At 41.8% G+C, this 23,110-nt stretch overlaps 1 protein-coding gene across 1 annotated transcript in view; it reads left to right on the top strand.

Moving 5' to 3' along the window:
* The window catches only part of NAIP (NLR family apoptosis inhibitory protein), a 30,118-nt gene that overhangs the window by 4,488 nt on the left and 2,520 nt on the right, over window positions 1-23,110 (top strand). Inside the window, exons 3-14 of the mRNA XM_054986308.1 lie at window positions 3,077-3,176; window positions 3,806-3,887; window positions 4,856-4,904; window positions 6,029-6,154; window positions 9,688-9,787; window positions 11,507-11,582; window positions 12,421-12,478; window positions 15,867-17,972; window positions 18,672-18,842; window positions 19,766-19,927; window positions 21,003-21,089; window positions 22,163-22,327. Coding sequence (XP_054842283.1) covers window positions 3,077-3,176; window positions 3,806-3,887; window positions 4,856-4,904; window positions 6,029-6,154; window positions 9,688-9,787; window positions 11,507-11,582; window positions 12,421-12,478; window positions 15,867-17,972; window positions 18,672-18,842; window positions 19,766-19,927; window positions 21,003-21,089; window positions 22,163-22,327 — 3,282 coding nt within the window. The remainder of the gene's footprint in view (window positions 1-3,076; window positions 3,177-3,805; window positions 3,888-4,855; window positions 4,905-6,028; window positions 6,155-9,687; window positions 9,788-11,506; window positions 11,583-12,420; window positions 12,479-15,866; window positions 17,973-18,671; window positions 18,843-19,765; window positions 19,928-21,002; window positions 21,090-22,162; window positions 22,328-23,110) is intronic.

The raw sequence follows: 23,110 nt of genomic DNA, 5'->3' as shown, positions 1-23,110 counted from the left end.
GCTTTTACGTCCCCATCTAACCTCCCACCAATGAGTGTCCAAAAAGTATAAACTGAATATTAATTCCAACTAGGGCTTTTTTTCAGCTGGAATGCAGTGGAACAGAGTTCCGGAACCTCTTGCCCCAGGTGCAAAATTGTTGTTTGGCACTGTGAAGAGATCCAGCATAAGTGGCTGCGCAGGGAGGGGAGGCTGGATCATTGTGAGGAACGGGTCTCCCCAACAGATACGAGGGACTTGCCTCGGCTGCCCTGGGGAGGGAATAGAGGCAGGGCTGGAGAAATTTTGCACCCCTCAGAATTTTGTGCTGAGGGCAAGAGTTTACAACTATTGTGATAAATATGATCCTACTGGGTAGTTCCTATGTCATTTAATACCACACACACACACAGACACACAAGGTAGAGGGTTCTGTCTCACGGTTGATGTAAGTCCAAAGTGCATGAAAATAATATTATTTCAAAGAAACCCATGTGTTTCTCCTTCGTTTCCCTCTTGAGAGTTCCACCACCTCTTTTCCCAGAAAAAAAGCTCTGATTCCAACTATTTGAAATATTTTGGCTGCATTTGCACAACTGCAAAAATCAAGTGAAGAAGAGAAACACTACAAAATTTGCAGTTGTGCCTTTTTTTGTTCGATTTGAATACATCATCAGGTATATAACTGAAAATAGCAGTTATATGAATGTTAATTTAAAAATCTCTCTTTGAGCCTCTCCACAAAGGGATTGTCCTTACATCACTGCCCATATTTTGTCTATCTGTTGAAGACATAGCAGGGTTGGTTAATGTTACAAATTCTCCAGATGTTAGTCTCTTGCCATGAAAACCTCACTAGGGGTGTTTTCACACTCGGTCTTTACAGCGCGTTCATTACCTGTTTCACATTCCATGTTTGTCTGCCTTTTACACTTCCAAGCTAGTCATGTGATGCAGCTCTGAGCTATGTTAGGTTTTTCCCACGGATGACGTCACGCATGACGTTATCACGGGAGCGCGCACCCCACCGCCGGCCCGATCGCTGCGGCAGGTGGCTCTGATGGCGCGCGGGTAGCACAGCTGGCACAGCCCGTCAAACTCCTCCTGCAGGCGAAGCAAAGGGCAAGGGCAGCTGACGGCCTCCTGGCCCCCCCAACACACACACACACACCCTTTACCTGCCCCGCGGTGTCGCAGAGCTGCAGCCTCAGCGGGGCTCCGTCCACCTCCACCACGGCTGGAAAAAAGAGAGACAGAGTTGGAAGGGGGCGGCGCGGGGCGGGAGGGATAGCAGAGCTCTGTGGCGTGCGCTCCCGCCCCCCCCCCCCCGCGCCTCCTCTGGTGCTCCCTCCGGCACCCCGCGCCTGAGGCCACCGCCTACCTGGCCTCAATGGGCGCGCCGGCCCTGCGTGTGCAAATGGCTTGCCTCTCTCAACCCCCTTCTTCCTTCCCTATCGTAAATTGATTTGCCAGAGCAGATTTAACCACACCTACCCTCATCAGCTCCCCTAATGCTTATTTCGGCTTTTTCCCCTAAAGGATGTTTGATGGCAGTGCACGGTGTGGTGCAGCATCCTCCATCTGGCCTGGCCTGGCCCGAGGGGGGGAAAGACAGGCACAGAGCGCGAGAGAGGCAGGAAACTCCATGGGTCTGTCCATCCTACATTCCCGAGGAACTGGGGCTTGGAGAGGCGGGCACCCACAGAGGGGGTGTGGTAGGCTCCGGCTATGCACTGCACATGGCACCGATGAGCAGAGCTGGGGTGGACAGCAGCAAGTGGCAGCTCAGCCGTGCCCATTGCTCACCTCATCCACTTCCTTACCGAGCGAGCAGAGCTGGGGTAGGCTCCTCTCTCTCCCCCCCTCCCGCTCCCCATCTGATTTTTTTTTACTGTTTTTGAAGTGAAGAAACGTTGCTGCGAGTGGCAGCTCAGCCGTGCCCATTGCTCACCTTGTCTGCTTCCTTATCGGGCGAGCAAAGCTGGGGCAGGCTCTTCCCCCCTCCCCTCTCAGCTCCCCATCTGAATTTCTTCTTTTCAGTATTTCTGAAGGGCAGCATCCTTGCAGCATTTTTAAAAAATTAATTTAATACCAAATAATAACAAAATCAACAGCTATAAATTTCGTACAAGGTAGACCACCCACAAGCCACTCCAAATACAATCCAAATACAAATAGACAATCTAAATACAATCAAAATAATCAACCGTCTACAGAAAAAAACCCAGCATTTTTAATTGATATACAAAATACATTAAGCACTTTAAAACAGAATTGTGGGCATTTAACAGTCCCCTGTGATAAGTGGTTGAGCGAGACACAAAGCAAGCAGAACAGCGGCTTCATGGAGAAGGGCGCTTTCCCCACCACAAACCAAGATTATTTTCTTACAAGCATGCAGTTCAGACCAGGCTAAATGGAGTGGCTCCCCCCTGCCACACACCCATTTCAGTCCTGTAGCCTTCCCTGAACTTGCTTTCTTTTCTGATTGCAGAGAACAGTAAAAAAAAAGCGGGTGGGGGGGGAGGAAGTCAGAGGTCATTCCGTGAATCGAGTTGGCAGTGGGGGTGAAAGCATGGGTTGGTGTTCACTGTAGCTGCTCTTGTGCTGTCTCCCTTGCAAGTAAAAATGCTCAAGCTGTAACCATTTCACAACAAAACTTGGCACTACTTTCAACTATTTGGGTTCGAAATGGAAGCACAGAGAGGGGGCAGGATTTCTTAGTGTTACCACGCATGCTCAAAAAGTGACGTGTATTCAGTAGCCTACAAACCTCGCAGAAGAACAAGTGCCTGATCTGGAGTATAAAATTCAGCAAAGAACGTGAGACCAAATTGGGAGGGCAGAGTGTAAAAAAGGGCAGTGCAAAGCCGCTGCCAGGCCGATAGGGGCAAAAGCTCAAATCCATCAGTTTTAACCTTGAATGTGAAAGGGGCCTCGGGGTCACCATAAGTCAACTCTGACATGAAGTATCTTTCCACCATCAATATGTTTAAGTAATTGCCTTAATTTACATACATTTGGGTGCACAGAATAGATTTTATTGTGCAAACAGGTTTCAGGAGTATTTCAAGCATGTGCTATTTCTTACATGTAGGTATAAAGGACACAGTTCAATGCTTTGCCTGCAATGGATGCTTGGGAAATTGGAAAGATGAGGATGATCCTTGGAAAGAGCACGCAAAGTGGTTTCCTGAGTGAGTGTTTGTTTATTTAGATATGTATACCCTGCTTTTCTCTGCAGTAGAGACCCAAAGCAGCTTACAACATCGTTCTACCCTCTTCCATCTTATCCTCACAACGTAACGATGAGCACACGGGCACCTAGCAAGCTTCCATAGCAGAGTGAAGATTCCCGTGGGTCTCCCAGATCCTAGACTGATGTTGTCATCGCTAAATAACGCTTACAGGATAATCCTATTGTCACAACCCGAATGTGGTTAAACATAAGCACAATTAAGAGATGCAGTAATAACAACAAAAATGAAAGCTTGGAATGCAGAAGATCATAGCAACAGATCATTATAATGTTATTGCTGTATAACACATTAACAATCACTGATGTTTTAAAAAGCCAGAAAATGCCATTCAATGATACGGAAAGGGGGATGCAGGGGAAATGGTGGTTGATGGATATTTTGTTAGCAAGAGACTGTCTCTTGCTACTGAATGCTCTGAGTGGATGCTCCTGTGTGGATGCTCCATTAGCAAGAGAATGTCTCTACCCTTCCAGTGGTGGTGATAAGAGAAGTGGAGAATTTTTTGCCAGGCAAAAATATAATTATTTATAAACGTCTGAAATATTATATTATTTATTATTTTATAGGTGTGAGTTCCTTCAAAAGGAGAAGTCCAGAGATGAAATTAAAGCATATATTCGAAATTACTGTGGATTTGTTGGCATTACGGTATTTTTCTATTGTCTTTATTTTATTGAACTGTTAGCATGTGTATATATCATTGCTAGATTTTCCAAACTTGCTCGGTTACTCATTAATCCTGAAAATGCTTCCAACTGAATCCCTAGATGTAAAATTAAAGGCATTTGATTTTGTATGATTGGAGGCAGCTGTTCAGGAATCTCATTGCTGCCTCTACAATCTGAATTCAGAGCAGGTGCTTAAGATTCTGACCAAGCTTTTATTCTAGAATGAGAAATCTTCAAAATGTGTGAATAAAATAATCAAAGAATTATCCATAAGATGGATAAAACTATCTTACTGGAATACAACATGTCCACGTGAATCATCTTAAAGAAGACTTTGACTAATTTATGAAATTGTACAGAGGTACTAGAGAGAAGGTTAGTCACTTTGCATACATGAATTGCACCGTTTGTATCCGCTACTTAGAACTGTATGTTCAGTATAGAGCTGAGTGCCTTTTGCTTCCCATTCTGTGCACAGAAATAGTGCAAGACAGTTAAATATTATGCATAAAAATGTTCTTTATTCTACTTGTACTTTTAATTCCACTGAAATATTGGCCATTGAAGGGAGAATACATCTGTCCAGGCAAAAATTACATAGCAACATCTCAGCTTTCATTATTGGGTGAAGGTGTAATTACTGGGAGAGATTTCAAACAGGTGCTGAAATCTAACCCACAAACTCTAGTTCCTCACCAGCCTGTTGTGATAGTGTTTGCCCTGTTTGCAACCTGCATTATCTGGCATAAATTTGTGTAACTGTTCAAGCTTGTGAATGGATATCTGAATCAGGTCTGTTCAGGACAACCGCTGCATCTGCTGTCTTAATCTGACACACACAAAGGGGTTGCCAAATGGGATGGCTGCATATGTAGTTAGCAGGAGGAAATACATTTACAGAGGCATCAATAGAAACCTGTACTAAGTTTAATTTTATGTCTTGATTAGGGAAAGTGTTTCTCAATATCCTTTGGGAATACATTGCCTCCTGACACAGGTATGTAGTGGAAATACAATTCAAGATGTAAAATGTGATTAAATTATTCTTATATGAGAAATAAGAGTCACCTCAGCTCCCATTTTCCTACAGTAGCTTCAGACACTCCCTGTAAAAGCTCTTCTGGAAGTCAGAGTCCCACTAAAGCAGCATTTATGTGACTTGAGAGGCATTACCCATAAGGTTCTCTCATGTTTGCTGAACTTCTTTGTGTGTATGCACAATTCTTTTTGGAACATGTCATAATTACTAATTGTTTTGTTGGCAATAGACAGATGATTTTCAGCACTGATTTGAAAAGTTAAACATTCTGCCTTTCAGGAGTGTGGCCTGTTCCAGGATGAAGTCAAATACAAAGTTCAACGCAAATTAAAATTATGTTCTCATATAACTTGATTCTATGCAGAGTTAGGTATGGATAAGCATATGCAGCCCCCAAAGACCTCCCAACAATCAGTGTTGTGGGTTGGGGAAATCTCATTAACAAAAGGCCATTGAGGGGGGTCTTCCACGAAGAAGGGAAATAGTGCAAAATCACTCCTACCCTTTCTACTAGAGATGGAGCCAGAATTGTGGAGCAAGCTGTCCACTAGTGATTTTACCTAAGCCCTCCTCTTCACTATTGCCCCCCCCTTCCCAGCACTGGATGTTGTCCATGCGGTTGCCTTGGTGGATACTTGGAAAAGGGATAGTGAAGAAAGATCTGCCTCCACAAAGACTTTCTGCTCACACTTCAATAATCCAACCCAATGGATTAGGTCTTCTCATAGTCTTTTAGCAGTGAATAAATAGTTATATAACGTAGAAGTTGTGTAATTGGGCTGTTAAACAACCTTTATTAATTGAATACTGGAATTCAAAATTTCTGAATAATGTACAGTCTTACATACTATTTTGATATAAATGAAGTGAATTTAAGCATCCTTCTTGAAAAGTTAGTTCAGTTGAAATGGTGCCAAAGTGGGTGGCAGAGATAAAAGGACATGTGAGTTATACTTTAAACTTTTACCCTCTCAAAATGTAACAGAAACAATCCCATGTCCCCTTTTAACATTGGAAGATAGAGATTAGTTTTCAATAACTCAGGCCCTTCTAACCTGCTGCGATGTTTTTGCTTGTAAAAGGAGACTCAGAACCTATTTTAAACATCTATGAGGATGAAGATGTGCGGCTAGACTCTTTTAAAACTTGGCCACAAGAAGCACAAGTTGATGCCACTTCTCTGGCTAAAGCAGGATTTTTCTACACAGGTCAGTCTCTTACCACTTTTAGGATTCTAGTTCTTCCTATATCCATGGATTTTAATGAGTTTTAAGCATGTTTGTGACTGATTGCCCAGTCTTCAAGTGACTTCCTCATCTGCTTCAATGGTTGGATCAGCTCTGAGTATACAACTTGCTGTGCATCCCAAACTGTCTCTTTGAATTGAACTCAGTTGAGAAGTGCTTGTGGACAGGGAATCTCTGTGAAGGTCTGCATCTGAAGTCTTGCAACATGTTGCAACACCTGAACAAATTTGGTCTCATAATCTTTTAGCAGTGAATAAATAGTTATATAACATAGAAGTTGTGTAATATTAAAAAATTCCAGTATTTTTATATCTGTCAGTCAAAGATTTATTTATTTATATGCATTTGCTTATGACAGAGATCTATAAATATTAGGTGTCCTTGTCCAGCATGTAAGAAACGATCTGCTTTCAATTGGTCTTATCTGTACAAACGGTCAATCCCTGGCATAAAACCAGTACTGTGTACTGTCTGTTGCAGTAACTTTGCTCCTACTAGATAGTTCTGCAGTGTATAATATGTCATGTCAACTTCCTTATGTTTTGTTTTCAAATTTCTGCAATCCTTACCCTATTGTATTGTTTATTGAATGTTCTAGTTGTTGATTGTATTGACCTGCACTGTATAATCTACCTTGAGTCCCAGTGAGAAAGGCAGACTATAAATAAATAAATAAATAAATCCCACCCACGAGAGTTTTGACCCCAAATCCAGAGAGCTTGCAGAATGGGGGAGAGATCTTATATGCATCACGCATATTACGCATTAATACACATTAATATGCATTAGTCTCTAGGGTTTCCTCTGCCAACTCCACGGGCATGAGGGATTTGATCTGCCCCCAGATGTTTCTTTCCACATTAAAGTTATCCTTGAGGGATCAGACTTCCTGTCTTGTATTATTTTGCATTATATAGTGATGCACTTCAATGATGTTAAAAGTTTTTCCTGTCTTATTGCTATAGTTTGCCATATATATCAACAGGCAGTCAGGAAGTTAACAAAATAACATTACTGTCCCTAAACAATGGAGGAGGTTTTCCTTCATTGTCTACAATCCCTCTCTAGCCTTTAAAAAGAGATACCCTCTAGCAAATTTGGAGCAAATTTTAATTTACACAGAAGGCTAGTGAGAGAGAGTTGGTTGGTGAGTTACCTGCTCTGAACTGTGTTTATACAGTTGATCAGGACTTTTTTTCTGGGAAAAGAGGTGGTGGAACTCAGTGGGTTGCCCTTGGAGAAACTGGTCACATGGCTGGTGGCCCCGCCCCCTGATCTCCAGACAGAGGGGAGTTTAGATTGCCCTCCGTGCCACGAGCGGCATGGAAGGCAATCTAAACTCCCCTCTGTCTGGAGATCAGGGGGCGGGGCCACCAGCCATGTGACCAGTTTCAAGAGGTGCTGGAACTCCGTTCCCCTGTGTTCCCCCTGAAAAAAAGCCCTGCAGTTGATCATTTATTACAAAGACTATGGTTCCTTCTTCACAACAATTCTTTTGCTTGTCTGTGAGCTAGTGTTGTATAGTATTTAAAGTGTCAGACTTCAAGGCCTGGGTTCAAAAGCCTATGCTGCTAGGAAACTCACTGGGTGACCTGTGATTATAAGGGGAAATACACATTATGAATTACCTGGGAATACTCAAGACGAGCAGGATTTTATGTATAGTCCTCAATTCACATACAGGCTGTTTTTGCTCAGCACATGTGAATGCTGCTTTCACTGGAGTTCCCTTTGTGAATTTGCATCTGCAAATGATTCTGGAGGGCCAAACACCAATTCAGCTCTATTTTCACTGCAAGAACAAGTACCGCTTTGCATCTCTTTAATGTGTGAGAAAGTGTCAAGATGTGAATTTCAATTAATGGATATGGGGGAAACTGGGATACTTTTAGCAGTTGAGGAGGAACTGATATTGAATGTATAAATGTATTCACACGCAGTAAATTGAAGTGTGACTGTGCAAGCGAGGATGAAATTAGGTTCACTTGAGTGTCCCTAGGTACTTAGTAATATCTATTTCCACCCTGTCTGAAAGAGTTCTTATGAGGGGTTAAAAGAGTACACTACCCTGAGGGCCAGAAGGACAGGAAACCCATTAAAAAACAAACTTTCTCTACAATAGTTGGAAACAAAAATATAGCTTTGGTGCCACATATTTAATATAGCGTGATTATACATTACAGTCCTACCATTAAAATCCTGCTGTGCTGTTATGTTCAAATCTTAAAGCAAGATGCTAAAATTGTATAAGCAGCAATAAACCCATTGCGGCAAGAGGATCCAACTATTTCTCCCAGCGACAACTAACTGATTGAAATAAATTTGTTTCCTGGCCAATTTCAGGCTGCTTGTCTCTATGGTAATTTCAAATAGTCCTAGTTTTTTTTAATAAGGGATCTGTCAGTCACCTTATTTTGCTATTGCACTCCAGCAGAACTGAAGTTTACAAACAAAAGGCCAAAAGGATTACAAGCTCATGCATCTTACCCTTACCCTACCTTCTGCTTCTCCCAAGAGATCAACAGCTTCCTAATACCAAGCTGTCTCCTGCCTACCTCCCCCCTTCCCCAAGACTGATATGAGTGTTGTAGGATTTGTTTTTCATTTCTGGAGGCAGATACTGAGTAAATGAGGGAAATAATATGCAGACAGGGTTCTGTTATGTCTGTAGCCATAGCCAGCAGGGCCTCACTGCTAGGAATAAGTGGAAATCAGTCAGGCTTCTCCCTCTTCTCCACTGCTGTTGCTGATCCTTTTATTCCACGCCCCCCCCCCTCCAGTTGTATCATTACTCCTGGTGATGAGCAAACGTTTGCAACAAATTGTAACATTGCTTGGAGTGATAGTGTTCCCACCCCCTTAAGATTGTAGGGCATTGGCAAAAACGGAAAACTTTTGACCACAAAAGGAAGACAAATCCACACACCCTTGGCACATCCTGGTGTTGCACAAAATGTTTGCTAAACACCTGGAAGTATAGTGTCTTTCTAGTGCGATTCAGAAATCACGCTAGAAAGACGCTATACTTCTGGGCATTTAGCGAACATTTAGCGCAATCCCGGGACGCACCAAGGGCGTGTGGATTTGCCCAAGGATGGACCTCAGCAGGATATATTGCTATACAGTCCACCCTGCAGAGCAATCATCTTCTCCAGGGGAAGTGAACTCTGTAATGTGGAAGCCAGTTATTATTCCAGGAGATCTACTGGCCCCACCTGGAAGCTGGCAACCTTAATTACATCCTAGTTAGAAAATACAATTACACAATGAGAATAACTATTATGCTATCGATTTCATCTTATTTATTTATATATATATATATATATTAATTTATAATATTTATATTTATTTATATTGTTTATATACAATATAAACCCTTCAAGTATCGTCAAGGTTGCTTCTGCATAGCATCATGCAGTGTAATTAAAAAGACCCAATTTAGCAGCCTAGAATGATAAAGACAACATTTTAACAAAAGCATTCTTTTCTTGCAGGGATGAAGGATGCCGTCCAGTGCTTTGCCTGTGCTGGACGTCTGGCGGAATGGGAGGCGGCTGATGACCCTTGGAAAGAGCATGCCAAACATTTTCCTGAGTAATAAGTTGCTGCTGGCACAGATAACAAAATTATAGTCCCGTCTCAGGGATGGTTGCTCTTGTCACTCCCCTCCCTAAAAGCCTCAATACTCTGAGTGCTGGCGACAAGGATCACCTACTGAACAGTCAGTAGAAGGGGACAGTGGCTGGGGCTCCTTTCCCTTCTTTTCGTACAAAATCACTGGCACCATTCGGTATTTGGTAGCCTGTGTGCAGTGAAAGATAGTACTTCTGGATAGATCCCCTTCCTTCCTTCCTTCCTTCCTTCCTTGGGCACTGGTGGCAAGGTAGATCTAAACAGAACCTTGTTTTTTCTTATGTATCTAATGTGCTAGATGAATATCTTAATATCAGTCAACAGTCATAAAGTTACATGGTGGCTACAAAATAATTAGTCTGTGCTTTCATTGGTTGGGATCCAGCCCAGTCTAGCCTCTTCTCAACAGATCTTGGAAGGTAAGCAGGATCTGCTCTGGTTAGTGCTTAAATGGGAGAATACCAAGGGAGTCTAGGGTTGCTGCACAAAGACAACCAACTCTGAAGGTCTCTTGCCTCGAAAACCCTACGCGGTTGCCATAAATTGGCTGCAATTTCATGGCAACCCCCTCTCCCAAGCTTAAAAATAGTACTTGTTATTGTTAAAAAGTTGTAGCAAGCTAAAAATTACTTGTGAAAGAAATTATCAAGTTCATATAGATAAGGTACTTTTTGTAATATTATTGCCAGTATCACAATGACTGGAACAAATTTTTCTGTAAAAATGATCTTTTCTAGTTATTGTTCTTTGCCTTAAAGAAAAATGTGACATCTTGACGGAGGCTATTTGAAGCAGATTATCAAGGGGGTTAAGTATTGCCTGGCCCGGGCCAATCGGATAAATCCTAACATTTTCTCAGGCAGTAGCAGGGAAACTACTGTAGGAATCTCAGAGGTCTGAGGGCACAGACATTTGATCAAGTACAATCAAAAAGAGTCCAGTAGCACCTTTAAGACTAACCAATTTTATTGTAGCATAAGCTTTCGAGAATCAAGTTCTCTTCGTCAGATGCATAGTACAGAAACTGGTCAAATATAGAAGAGGAGGGGAGGAGAGAGAAGATGCAGTTAGGGGGGAAAAGGGAGGGTGCAACCAAAACATTCCTTTGCTAGTAAATGATCCTCTGGATCATTTGATCAAGTGTGTGCAGGAGGAGCTGACACTGATAAGAATCCTGCCCACAACTCTTAAATAGTGAAATTGGATCCCACAGAAATTGGGAGGCTGTAAGCCTGGTATAACAAGTCACAAGCCAGCTCGCCTCTCTAATCTCGTGGATTCCTGCCACAGTTTCACTATTTTCAGTGTCATGTACTCAACCACTGCCTCCAGGTACTGATTCAAGGCAAAAACATGCTCTTTAGTAAATGAAACCTAGAACTGAGTATCACCAACATTCCCTGCTCCAAAACTTCAGAAATCTCCTCCTGTGGCTTCATATAAATTATATACAGGGCATGTAACAATTCATAGGTTTCTCCTAGAGTTATCCTCTGGGTCTGATGGAAAACAGGAAAGAAACAAACTGAGTGCCACCTTCCTGAGACCGGAGAATGTGACAGAATTTCATGCTTCAGAATCTCACCGTGTATGTGGCATGTCACAACCAATTAACAAAGTGCCCTAACATTATTTTTTTGCTCCTGATTGACATATTTTCTCTTCTGGAATTTATTATAGTTGTAAGCAATCAGACCCAGGCAGGTGCAGATCAGCAGAGCAGCCCTTGAAGCAATCAGAATCATTCTGTGACCAGGTAAAGGAAAGCTACAGTCTCTTATGCGAGTTTTCTCATAAGGTAAAATTACCTTGCCTTCACTGGGGAAGTAAATATCAATGGATATCACTTTCCAAATTCTGCATTCTAAATTCTGTGGACATTTTGGAAATGGTAGAAGTGTGACTGTTGCCTTTGAATAGAATGTGGAATTGTGAGTGACAATGTATTTCTGTGGGTGGCTCAGAAGTTTACATCATATCTACAGGACTATCTTTCTCCCTGAGTTCCACCATGGCAGCTTCGCTCATCCAAACAGGGCCATCTGCAGGTGCAACTTTTGCACATGGGCAAAATCAATAGCTTGCCCATACATTTGCATTCTCTGTGGTGGCCCCTCCCTATGGAATGGCGTACCTGAGAGGTCAGGAAAGCTCCCCACTTTCTACAAACTGCGCCAAACTGAATTATTCAGTAGGACTATCTTATGCAGCAATAGGGATATGATATAAGGAAATGGTTCAGAGAGATGCATTGGTACAGGGATAGGGACTGTAGACTATACTACTGGGTACTGTCTGTTACTGCAAGTATGATCCTACTATGTAGTTTCTGCATTGTTTAATGTTAGACTTAGAACTGTTACGCACTGTTTCAGCATTTCTTTAAGTCTGTGTTGGATTTCTGCAGGTTTTAAATCTTTGCAAATTTACATTTATACACACTATTACATTGTTTATTGAAATGACTTTAAAATTAACTGTACTGAGTCACACTGTGTAATCCACCTTGAGTCTCAGTGAGAAAGAAAATAATGTTAATAAAATTTTTAAAAATACATGGCAACTGATTCTAATTTATTTGCATTTTTTTTTAGCAAATTCATTGCAACAACAATTTGGAAAGGACAGCATCCCTCAATTCCTCAATGACTAGTAAGTGTCATACAAAATGTCATATGCTGTTAACATTTTTTTTCAAAATCAGAGATAAGTGATTTGTTTGGTTTTACATTTGACTAATGGCTTGATACTCTGACTTGGATGGCCCAGGCTATCCCAATCTCATCAGCTCTCAGAAGCTAAGCAGGTTTGGTCTGGGTTAGTACTTAGAAGAGAGACTTCCAAAGAAATCCAGGGGCACGGTGCAGAGGCAGGCAGTGGCAAATCACCTCTGTATGACTCTTGCCTTGAAAACCCTCTGGAGTTGCCATAAATTGGTTTTGACTTGATAGCACTTTGTCCGGGGGCAAGCACCCCAAGCACCCCGGACTTGCCACAGACCCCCTACCTGAGGACTGATGGCTCCCCGGCTGTGGGCACAGAGGAGGCAGCTCCAGCAGGCAGAGAATGAGGGGGAAAGGAGCCAGCCGGGGCAGCTGGCCAGGCATGCGCCACCCAGCCAAGGACAAGAAGCACACACGTCTACCTGGGATGCTGACACCAGGCCAGAGGAGCCAGAAGCACCCACTCACGCCACACATGGAACCAGCAGTGACATCCACCCCTGGGAGCAGGCCAGAACCCAGGAGGCCAGGACAGCACCCCGGGAACAGAGACAGAGGTGTCCTGCCAGCTCCATCCAGCAGGAGAGGATAGGAGAACAGGGAGGAACGAGAGGAGGGACACCTGAGGGCATCCCAGCTGGGCCACATCTGGCCCCACCCTGCAAGAAAGAATAGAAGAGCAGGGAGAGACTAGGATGAGAGAGGGAACACCTGAAGGCATCCCCAGCTGGAGGGCATCACAGAGGAGCTGCCCAGGGCTGGGAGGCTGCCCAGGGATAGGAGGGGGGAAAAAACTACAAAACCCACCAGAATTATAATTTTTAGTTTTAATTTATAAAAGTGCCAAAGTGCAATGCAAAAATGCAGTATCAGTGAAATAACTTAATAAATACATAAATAGGTGTTCAAAATACAAAAAGTGTGTCCATACATTATATACAAAATACAATAAATACAATCAACAATTCACAGTCCGAAATATAGGAGTAAAGTGCAAAGTTCTAGTGAGGTGGAAAGGCGCTGCTTGGTGGAGAGCCAACCGAGTGTCTTCTCATGAAGATTCACGTCCCAAAATAAACCCGTTATGGTGCCGACGGGGTTTAGCAAGCAATATTTCTATTTAACCCGTTTCGTGAGGCAAACTCACTTCATCATCAGGCATGAAGCAATTAGGACTGACTATGAAATTCTCAACAGTTCTATGCTCTGCTCTCCCACCGCTCCAAAGTTGGTCTGCGGACTATGTGAAGACGCTCGGTTGTCATGAGTGTCATGAGAAGACACTCGGTTGGCTCTCCACCAAGCAGCGCCTTTCCACCTCGCTAGAACTTTGCACTTTACTCCTATATTTCGGACTGTGAATTGTTGATTGCATTTATTGTATTTTGTATATAATGTATGGATGCACTTTTTGTATTTTAAACACCTATTTATGTATTTATTAAGTTATTTCACTGATATTGCATTTTTGCATTGCACTTTGGCACTTTTATAAATTAAAACTAAAAATTATAATTCTGGTGGGTTTTGTAGTTGTGACCTTTGGTCCACCGGATTTGCCCCCCTCTTTTGGTAGCTTGCAGGGATAGGAGGGAGCCTGGGAGGAAGGGAAGTGGGAAGAAGCCCTATAAAAGCAGACTCAGTAGAGAGGTTGTGGTGGGTTGTGTAGGAGTGGAGATGGAGAGGAGGAGAGTGGTGAAGAAGTGGAGAGTTTAGGAGAGAGTGTGAGCGGAGAGGAGGAGAGAAGGCTGAGGCTTAGAGGCACGGAGCTGAGGCTGTGTAGGATTTGGCAGGTAGAGCAGTCCCACGAGTGGTTGAGAGGGAGCGAGGGTGATGTATACCAGCATCCTCCCACAGAGCAGGAACCTGTGCCATCCCTGACCATGCCCAGGAGCCAAAGCTCAAATGCACTGGTGCCTGGCATAGCTGTGCCCATGCAAAAGCCTGGCACACTTTACATACACATCTTTAATCTGTAGTGTCTGGAGAATCACTCTCTGGACCATCATGGGCTGTTTTCACATCAAGTGTTTTCCACTTTTCAGTTTCCTATCCCCCGCCCCCCCCCCCCGCCCCATGTTTCCACATGATGTTGTTCTCTGTTCATCCCAGACCGTTAAAAGCTCGATCCCCCCTGCAAAAAAAATCTGTTTTATTTTAAGCCTGTTTCTGGACAGGCTTAAGGTGTTTCTGGACAGGATGCTAGCACCGCAAGCAGTTCCTTGTGTCTGAAGGGGAAACACTGCCGTGGAAGGACTTTAGTGAGAAAACTGGGTGTTAGAGGAAACAATGGTTTGGTCTAGGAGGGCTCTTCTTATGGTGTTGGACTGAGGAGCGGAATTGATCTCTGAGAAGGGACTAATTTATCAGAGACCAAATTAGTACCTGTGTGCTGCTTGTAGGCCTTCCAGTGGTACCTGAGTGACCACAGTGTGCAACAGGAGAACAATGTGAACAATTTGTCTGGTCCAGTTCAGCTGTTACGTTCTTATGAATAGTCCGCTGTACATTTCACATTTTCTTATAGTTTTTATTTATTGATTTATTTCATTTATACCCAACCATTTCCCCCAAAGTGGCTAACATCATTCTCCTCTCCTTTATCCCCACAACAACCCTGTGAGGTAGGTTTGGCTGAGAATGTGTGACTGGCCCAAGGTCACCCAGCAAACTTCTATGGCAGAGAGAGGATTCGAGCCTGGTTCTTTCAGACCCTAGTCTGACAGTGTAACTACTAAACCACGCTGGCTTTCAGTTACTTTACATATTTTCTTTTTTCACTACAGGCAACATAGATCTGAAAGCTGTGGCAGCTTATTAACCTTTGTATCTGTGGTGGAAAAGACACATCCAGTCATTAAAAAATCCATGCTTTTCTGAAACTGCCTTAAGACGTAGATGGGGCAGGGGCAATGACAAGCAAACCCTATTCCAACATGGGATACCATTAAATATGTGGAGATTCTGAAGCAGGCAGCTAAAAGAAGTTTGTTGTTATGAATAAAAAGTAGCATCACACTGGAATGAACTGAGGAAGTCTACAGTGCAAACCAGTGTAAGAGACTTGCATAAGAGCCAGTGTAATACAATGGTCAGTAGTACTCGTGAGACCTGAGCTTAGACCCCCACTCTCCTCTGAAGCTTCCTAGGTGACTTTGAGCCAGTCATTGACTCTCAGTTTAACCTGGATCATAGGGTTGCAATGAGAATAAAATGGAGGAAAGAAGATACATGTAAAGCACGCTGAGCCCTTGGAAGGAAGATGAACATAATAAAAACAGACAGACATCTCACTTCATTTTTTTCTGTTTATACAGATGTGGCCTATGAGGAATCTGAATGGCTTCAAAAACAGCTCTCAAAGGCATACAGTGATGTTAATTTCAGGAAAATGTTTTCATTTGGGGATACTACCCACTTTGCTATTGATCTGAAGACACTTTATGGAGACCTAGCCATTGTCTCCAAGAACATCCATAACCTGCCACTGCAGCAGCTTATATTGCCTGAAGTCCTTGAAAGCTTTCAGTCCGTCACAGTAATAGAAGGGGAAGCGGGGAGTGGGAAAACTGCGCTGCTGCGGAAGATCGCTCTCCTCTGGGCATCTGGATGCTGTCCTATCCTCAGCCGATTCAAGTTTGTTTTTTATCTCTCCTTGAACTCTAGAGGAAGGGATGAGAAACTAGCTGACATGATTTGCAATCACCTTGTGGGGCTTGAAGGGGCACTAACAGGAGATTCCCTGAAGAACCTATGCCAGCCTTTGACAAATCAGGTCCTCTTCCTCTTGGACGATTATGACGAAATGAATACAGTCCCCTCTGAAATTGAAGATCTGATTCAAAAGAACCACTTGAACAAACACTGCTTAGTTATTGCAGTTCGTACTAACAGGATTGGCAGTATCCGCCTGCATGCACACTTGATCTTCAGTATCGGAGAGTTCCCACTAACTAGCACCATCTACCTGTTAAGAAAACTCTTTTCACATAACATCCGTCTTGTAGAAGAGTTTTTCATTCAGATGATGCAAGAAGAAACTATACAATCTATTTTCAAGACTCCTCTTTTTGTTGTGGCTCTTGGTGCATATTGGACTCAATATCCTGTTAGCGATATGTTCACAGACATGATTATTTTAAAAGCCTACTTGCTGTATATTTCATTGAAATATCCACAAGAGCGCGAGTGTATGAAAGCCATGGTGTCCTTCTGTGGTGAACTTGCCTTACGAGGTCTCTTTAAGTCCTGCTTTGATTTCAGTGAAGAAGACCTTTTTGAAGTGGGAGTTAATGGAGACAAAGCTCTCTGGTTTGGCCTACTAAGCAAGTTCACTGCTCAAAGGCTCCGTCCACTCTATAAATTCTTCCACCTTTCCTTCCAAGAGTTTCTTGCAGGGCTAAGGCTGAGTGAGCTCCTGAGTTCAGACGTGCAGGAAAATGTGGAGAAAGGACAGCAGTACTTACAGCAAATCAACACGTTTGTGAAAATCAGCGGGCGATACAAGTATATTTTGGTGTATGCTTGCAGCAAGCCTTCTGGTGCAGTGCCAAAAATAATTTCCCACTTACTGAATTTACTCAGTTGCGAGGAGTCACTTGAAAGTCGATCTGAAAATGATGTTTATCTACAGCAAACTCCAAAACTTCAACTAATGCAACTGGAGCTTCTTTTAATTACCTTGAGATTACTCCCAGACTGGCGTCATTCAAAAACTACTGAAATTGTACTGAAACTTGCCACTGAACTTGCCTACCAGAGCAATATGGTTCCTGTATGCGCTCCCATGCTTTTAAAATTTCTTTCTGGGAAAGAATTTTCTTTAGGTTGGTTTGGTTCAAAGGGTGGATTCCTTAGTTGCTTCTTTCAAGACTATCCAGAGAGTTTGTTCTTACCTAGCAGATTTGTTGTCTCTTTTACTGGCAAAAGGGAACTAGCTGATCTGTCTCTAGCTGAAAGTTGTTATTCTAAATTGGGGGTTCCAGTTGTTGACGAGGAATATGCTCCTGCTTTTAAACTTTTCAGTGATGTTACAAAGCAGATCAAGGAGGATGAAGATGTTGCCAATAGTTTTAAGTCACTCATCCCCAGGTATCTTCCAGACTCCTTAGTCAAGCCTTTTGTTCATTTGAAAGATCATGAGAAAGTCCCATCTTTGAAATTTGAAGCCAGCAATGTAGAATCATTAAACGCTCATGACCTTCACAATTTAGTGATACTCTTCTCAGGTTTTAAATGTATTGAACTTAGGCTGCAGAATTGCCAGGGTCTGATGAAAACTATCCAGCCAGCTATTGAACAGAACCTGGGATCCTTTAAAGTTTGCAGCTTACACCATAACTTGAGTGTCATAGAAGAAAACCTGCTTCTTACAATGTCTTCCCTTGAGAGTCTTGAAATTAAAAAGATCACATCAGCACCAGGTATAGTAATGTGGTTTTTAAATTGCATTTACTTCTCTGTATATTGTCTTCCTATTTGTCTTTTGGGAAAATTACAATTTTGGATAGATTATTTAATCATGCATTGTTTCCTTTGTAAAAAAAATGGTATCTACTTTATCTGAAAAACTTAACCCATTCTAAGTTCTGTATAGTTTTTTTTTAATTGGAGCAGGTAATTCTGTTCAATTTGAAAGTTTGACACAGAATTTTAAGGCTTTTGCAGTGAAATCCTAAACTGAGTTACGCCTGTCTAAGCCCAGTGAAATAAATGGGTTTAGACTGGATTAATTCTGTTTAGGATTTCACTGCTGAAGTCTTTAATGTAGACTGTTTCCCCCTGCCATACATTATAAACCTATACATTGTTTAGAACATTTTAAACACTTTAATTAATAGTCAGTTCTGGGAACTACATATTATTTCAGGTATCTCTTCTCTGTTTAGAGAAATAAGTTGGCTTGTGGTAATGTTTATGCTCCATGTGTATTCAATGTCTATTACTTTTGGCTTACATTCTGATTTACACAGTTTTAAATTTAAAGAGCTTAAAAATCCTCAACAGCTAATAGAAATGTGTTTATAACAAAGAATCAATCATGGAAATATAAGGATTCCTTCATTTACATACTGGATCATAGACAGTAGAAGTAATTCATAATTTACCTTTGTATATTTCAGAAACTGTCTTTGCAAATTTGGACAAATTTATTTTCTTGAAGGAACTATCAGTGGATCTTTCTGATTGTCAGAACATATTTGATATAATTCCAGAAGGCTTCAAAAATCTGCATAGCATTGAGAAATTGCTACTCTACAATGTTAAATTTCAAAGTGGTTCTGCCAGATTAGGTAAAATGTATACGTATACCTTTTCAGCATCCCAATCCAGAGAAATCTAAATGCTTATCTTTGTGTTTAAACCTCACTTGCTTGAATGGTATTTAAGAATGCTTAATAGTCTTAAGATCACAACCATAGCTAAAGTTAGACCTGTTGAATTCAATAGTCATGATTTTCTATTTTTTTTAAAAAGAAACAATCTTACTATAATTCAATTCCAGCAAAACTAATTATAAATTTACTTGATCAAGGCACTTGTTCCTTTTGAAATTTGATGCCAGTCCTCCCCTCAGGCTACTTTTTACCTTTTTGGAATCTTGAATGAACAAAGCCCACTTTCTTTTACTAAGAACTAGAATTGATCCTTGATATGTCCCTGTGTGTTCAAGAAAATTATTCTTACTGTAGGTTTCATTCCAGTCCTTTAATGAAGTTTAATTCGGTAAGAAAGTGTACTGAATTATCTTTAATATTTGGTAGACAAAGCTATCATCATGTATAGTCCATTCACTTTGAGTTTACACAGCTTGTAATCTTCAATCTCTGTGCAAGAGAAGTAAGATGCTCTGTCTCTGTGTCAGCAGAGACAGATCATCTTATATCTCTTGAGATACGGGGGTCACTTAATTGTTACATGGTCTTCTCATATATTTCCTGTTACCACCACTCCTAACAAAGAATATGTAATTTTACAGAAATTCTAAAACTAAGTTCCTCATACAATCTGAAAATAAAGCAAATCTTGAAAATACACATGCTTGCAAATATGATTCAATTAATGTATTTGGAGTGTAAAATTGGATATTGAAGATATGTATTAGCAGGCTCACATAACATGGATATTTTCTTTTCCTCATTTGAAGTAAATCTACAGGTGGCATCAGTAATTGTAATATATTTTTACACATTGCAATACTTTTTTCCTTCTGCAGTTGAATTTATGTGGAACTCCCCAAACCTCTCTGTTTTTCATCTGCAACATTCAGACTTTTCTGAGTTTGGGGCTCTCATGGATGCCATTTCTCCTTGCAAAACGCTAACAGAAATAAGATTAACTGGATTGTCTTTTGGAGATAAAGACCTGTTTTCTCTTGGTAAGAAAGGTTTATTGAACTGATGTAAAAATGACACTAGATTATATTATTTATTGTTTGGTGGTGGGAAGTGCCAAGTCATTGCTGATTCATAGCAACTCCTGCTGGAGTTTTCAAGGCAACATACTCAGAGAGGTGGTTTGCCATTGCCTGCTTCTGCAATCTTGGTCTTTGAAGATCTCTGATCCAGTGACTAACCAAGGATGACCCTGCATAGCTTCCAAGATCTGATGAGATCAAGCTTGCCTGGGCTATCCAGGATAGGGTTATTTATTGTTTACCACATGTAAAATTAATACTTGATTAATTGTGGATTTAGCAACATCAAGCTTTTATTCTGACTCAAAACACCTCTAGCTTTCTGCATCGTTTTTTTCCCTACTTATGGTGCATTGTACTTGCAGTGTTAGAAGTATGAGATATGGAGAGTTCCTCCTTGCCGCAGGGTTTCACATCAGGCGAGCTTCCTTTTTTTTTACAAACAACATATGACATACAACACAAGTTAAAAAAGCCTCCAGCCTCTTACATTTAATGCTCTGTATCAGCTACATAAGCACACATTTGAAATACCTGGAGTTGCACTGGCACCCCAAAACTATGTTCACCTAGCATGTATGTTGCAGTTTCATTTTGCAGTGCAAAAATCACAGAGACCAGAGTAATCATCCAGTTTCAAAAGCTTCCTTGTGAAACCACCTGGATGGTTGTTGTGGGTTTTCCGGGCTGTATTGCCGTGGTCTTGGCATTGTAGTTCCTGACGTTTCGCCAGCAGCTGTGGCTGGCATCTTCACAGCTGCTGGCGAAACGTCAGGAACTACAATGCCAAGACCACGGCAATACAGCCCGGAAAACCCACAACAACCATCGTTCTCCGGCCGTGAAAGCCTTCGACAATACATTAAACCACCTGGAGTTTATAAAAATAGATGAAGTATAAATTTAAAAAAAACATTAAAAACTGAGCTATAAAACCCGCAGAAATTAATTGTAAAGATAATAATAAAGCTTCACTGTATCGAAGTTTTCAGCATTTTAAAGTCATCAAGAAATGTGTGTTTTGTCTTTGCTGTAGCTGCTGCCTTGCCAAATTTTGCTGCACTGAAGGTCCTGGATCTTGCAAGGCTAGAGTTCACTGATGAGGAAGCTTGTACAGCCTTCGGTATAGTTTACCATTTCTTTCCTTAGAAACATGAATAATATGTGTCTCTTGAGCCATGAATTCCAGTCTGCTTTGTTACCTGTGTGGACATGTACTCTAGACATGCAGAAGTCTGAATGTGGCCCATTTTGAACCACATTGATCTACAATGAAATAATATATGCATAAGGAAGAAAACTCTCCTTCTACCATCTCTACTTCGAAGAGGTTTGATTCAACATTTGGTTTAAGAAACATGCCTAGTGTGCACAATGGCTGTAAGGGGTCTTTGACAAAGTGAATAGGTGCCTCTGAAAGCTTGGAGGGAAGTTTGTAGAGTGAAAACAGAAATAGAGTGAAACAGAGTGAAAACAGAAAGCTTCTGTAGCCACACAATTGTGTCATGTTAAGACAGCCAGAAGTGCACACACCACAGGGACTTAAGTTTGGGGAAAATACCTTGCCTCTAGCTATAGGACAGGCTGCAGAGCCCGAAAACAAAAGATTATCCCGTGCCCCCAGGCTTGGAAAGAGGGAAGAGAACAAGGAGAAAACTGAAGTGTATCCCCTGTGTGGTTGAAGGGGAAGACTGGGTAGTTCAGGGTCCTGGGTAAAATTGTGGTAAGGTAGAAGAGGTTGTGGTTTGGGAGGGCAATTCAAATATTCTATATTAGATCATAGTAAGAAAAAAAATCTAAGACTGAAAAACCTTTCTTTGAGAGATGTTAATGCAAAAGGAGCTTTTGTAGGTAAAAGAATACTGATTAATCACTGAGAGGCCTTGTGTGACCTATGGACAGGAGCTGCAAGGCTGCATGCCCTCTGACCAGCCCAACCAGACGTAAGCATAGCTGGGCTGGAAGTGACGCGGCATTGCTAGCAGGATAGGGGCACAGTCCCAGCCCACGGCTGGCAGGAACTTGGGGGGTGAAGATACAGGGGAATGCTGGCATTGTGTACGCATTATACCACCACTTGTGGGAAAAAACAGGCGTGATGTCATGCCTCCTTAGGAATTGCCAGAAACTCTATGGAATCTGGATTGGTCTGAATTATAAATTATCTACTAACAGTTAACGTCCTCTCCTTTGCAGCGTTAGCATTAGGTTGCCTTGTGACGTTGGAGGAACTGGTTCTGCCTATTGGAGAAGGAGTAAGTCATGTGGCCAAAGCGATTGTCCAGCAGTGCATTCATATTCCAAATCTACAAAAACTGGAGTTTAATCAGTCTTTAAGTGATGAAGGCCTATTAGAAATAGGTGAGAGGTTTTTTTAAAAAAAATCCTAAGAAAAATACCTTGCCTAGTTAATTCTACCTTGAGTTTATGAGCTGTCTATAATTCATCTGCTGGTTCTGTCATGTTCTGTTAATAATCTTTTGCAGTTCGGAGCAAGTTGTATACGTAACAATTAAAGGATATCCCTTAAATGTATTAAGGAATCTTTAGGTGACTAGTTCAGCTGACCCAATACCCTGCACACACAAACAGCTTCCCACTTGCTGAATGCTATTGTGCTAGTCAATTTACAGGTGACTCGAGTTTGTATACATCAGCACTCCCTGGTCATGAAGTTCGTAACATGAACATATGCAGCCACGTTACAAGCTCCTCCTGTGTGCTGGTGGAATACTCAAGGACTTTTAATCAGAAGATGAATGGGAATTTTGTGTCTCCCAAACTCACACATACCCTTTTCTTCTTGTGGCCATAGTGTGGAGGTAAAAGCTGTACCAGCCCTCCCCCCGCCGCCCCCGCCATGTCTGCTTCTGCCTCCCATGGAATAACTATTGCTTCTGTTGAGAAACTTACATGCAGGCATGTAAGTAGTATGATTTTGCAAGCACAAATAAAACCAGCTCCATGGGGAAGTGAAAATGGTGAGGGCAAGAGGAATGCTAGATCTATTTCTACCCATGCAGCATGGTTGCAGAGAAAAGGGCTTGCAAGAGTCTGGGAGGCACAAAACTTCTGTTGAATATCTTTGTGTTATCCACCAACGAACATAAAGACTTGGTTAACAATTGAAATGGCCCTCAGTGA

The sequence above is a fragment of the Eublepharis macularius genome, chromosome 8, assembly GCF_028583425.1.
Source record: "Eublepharis macularius isolate TG4126 chromosome 8, MPM_Emac_v1.0, whole genome shotgun sequence".
Taxonomy (NCBI): Eukaryota; Metazoa; Chordata; class Lepidosauria; order Squamata; family Eublepharidae; genus Eublepharis; species Eublepharis macularius.
The sequence above is the reverse complement of the archived record's forward strand: the minus strand, read 5'-3'. Positions and strand labels throughout refer to the sequence as shown.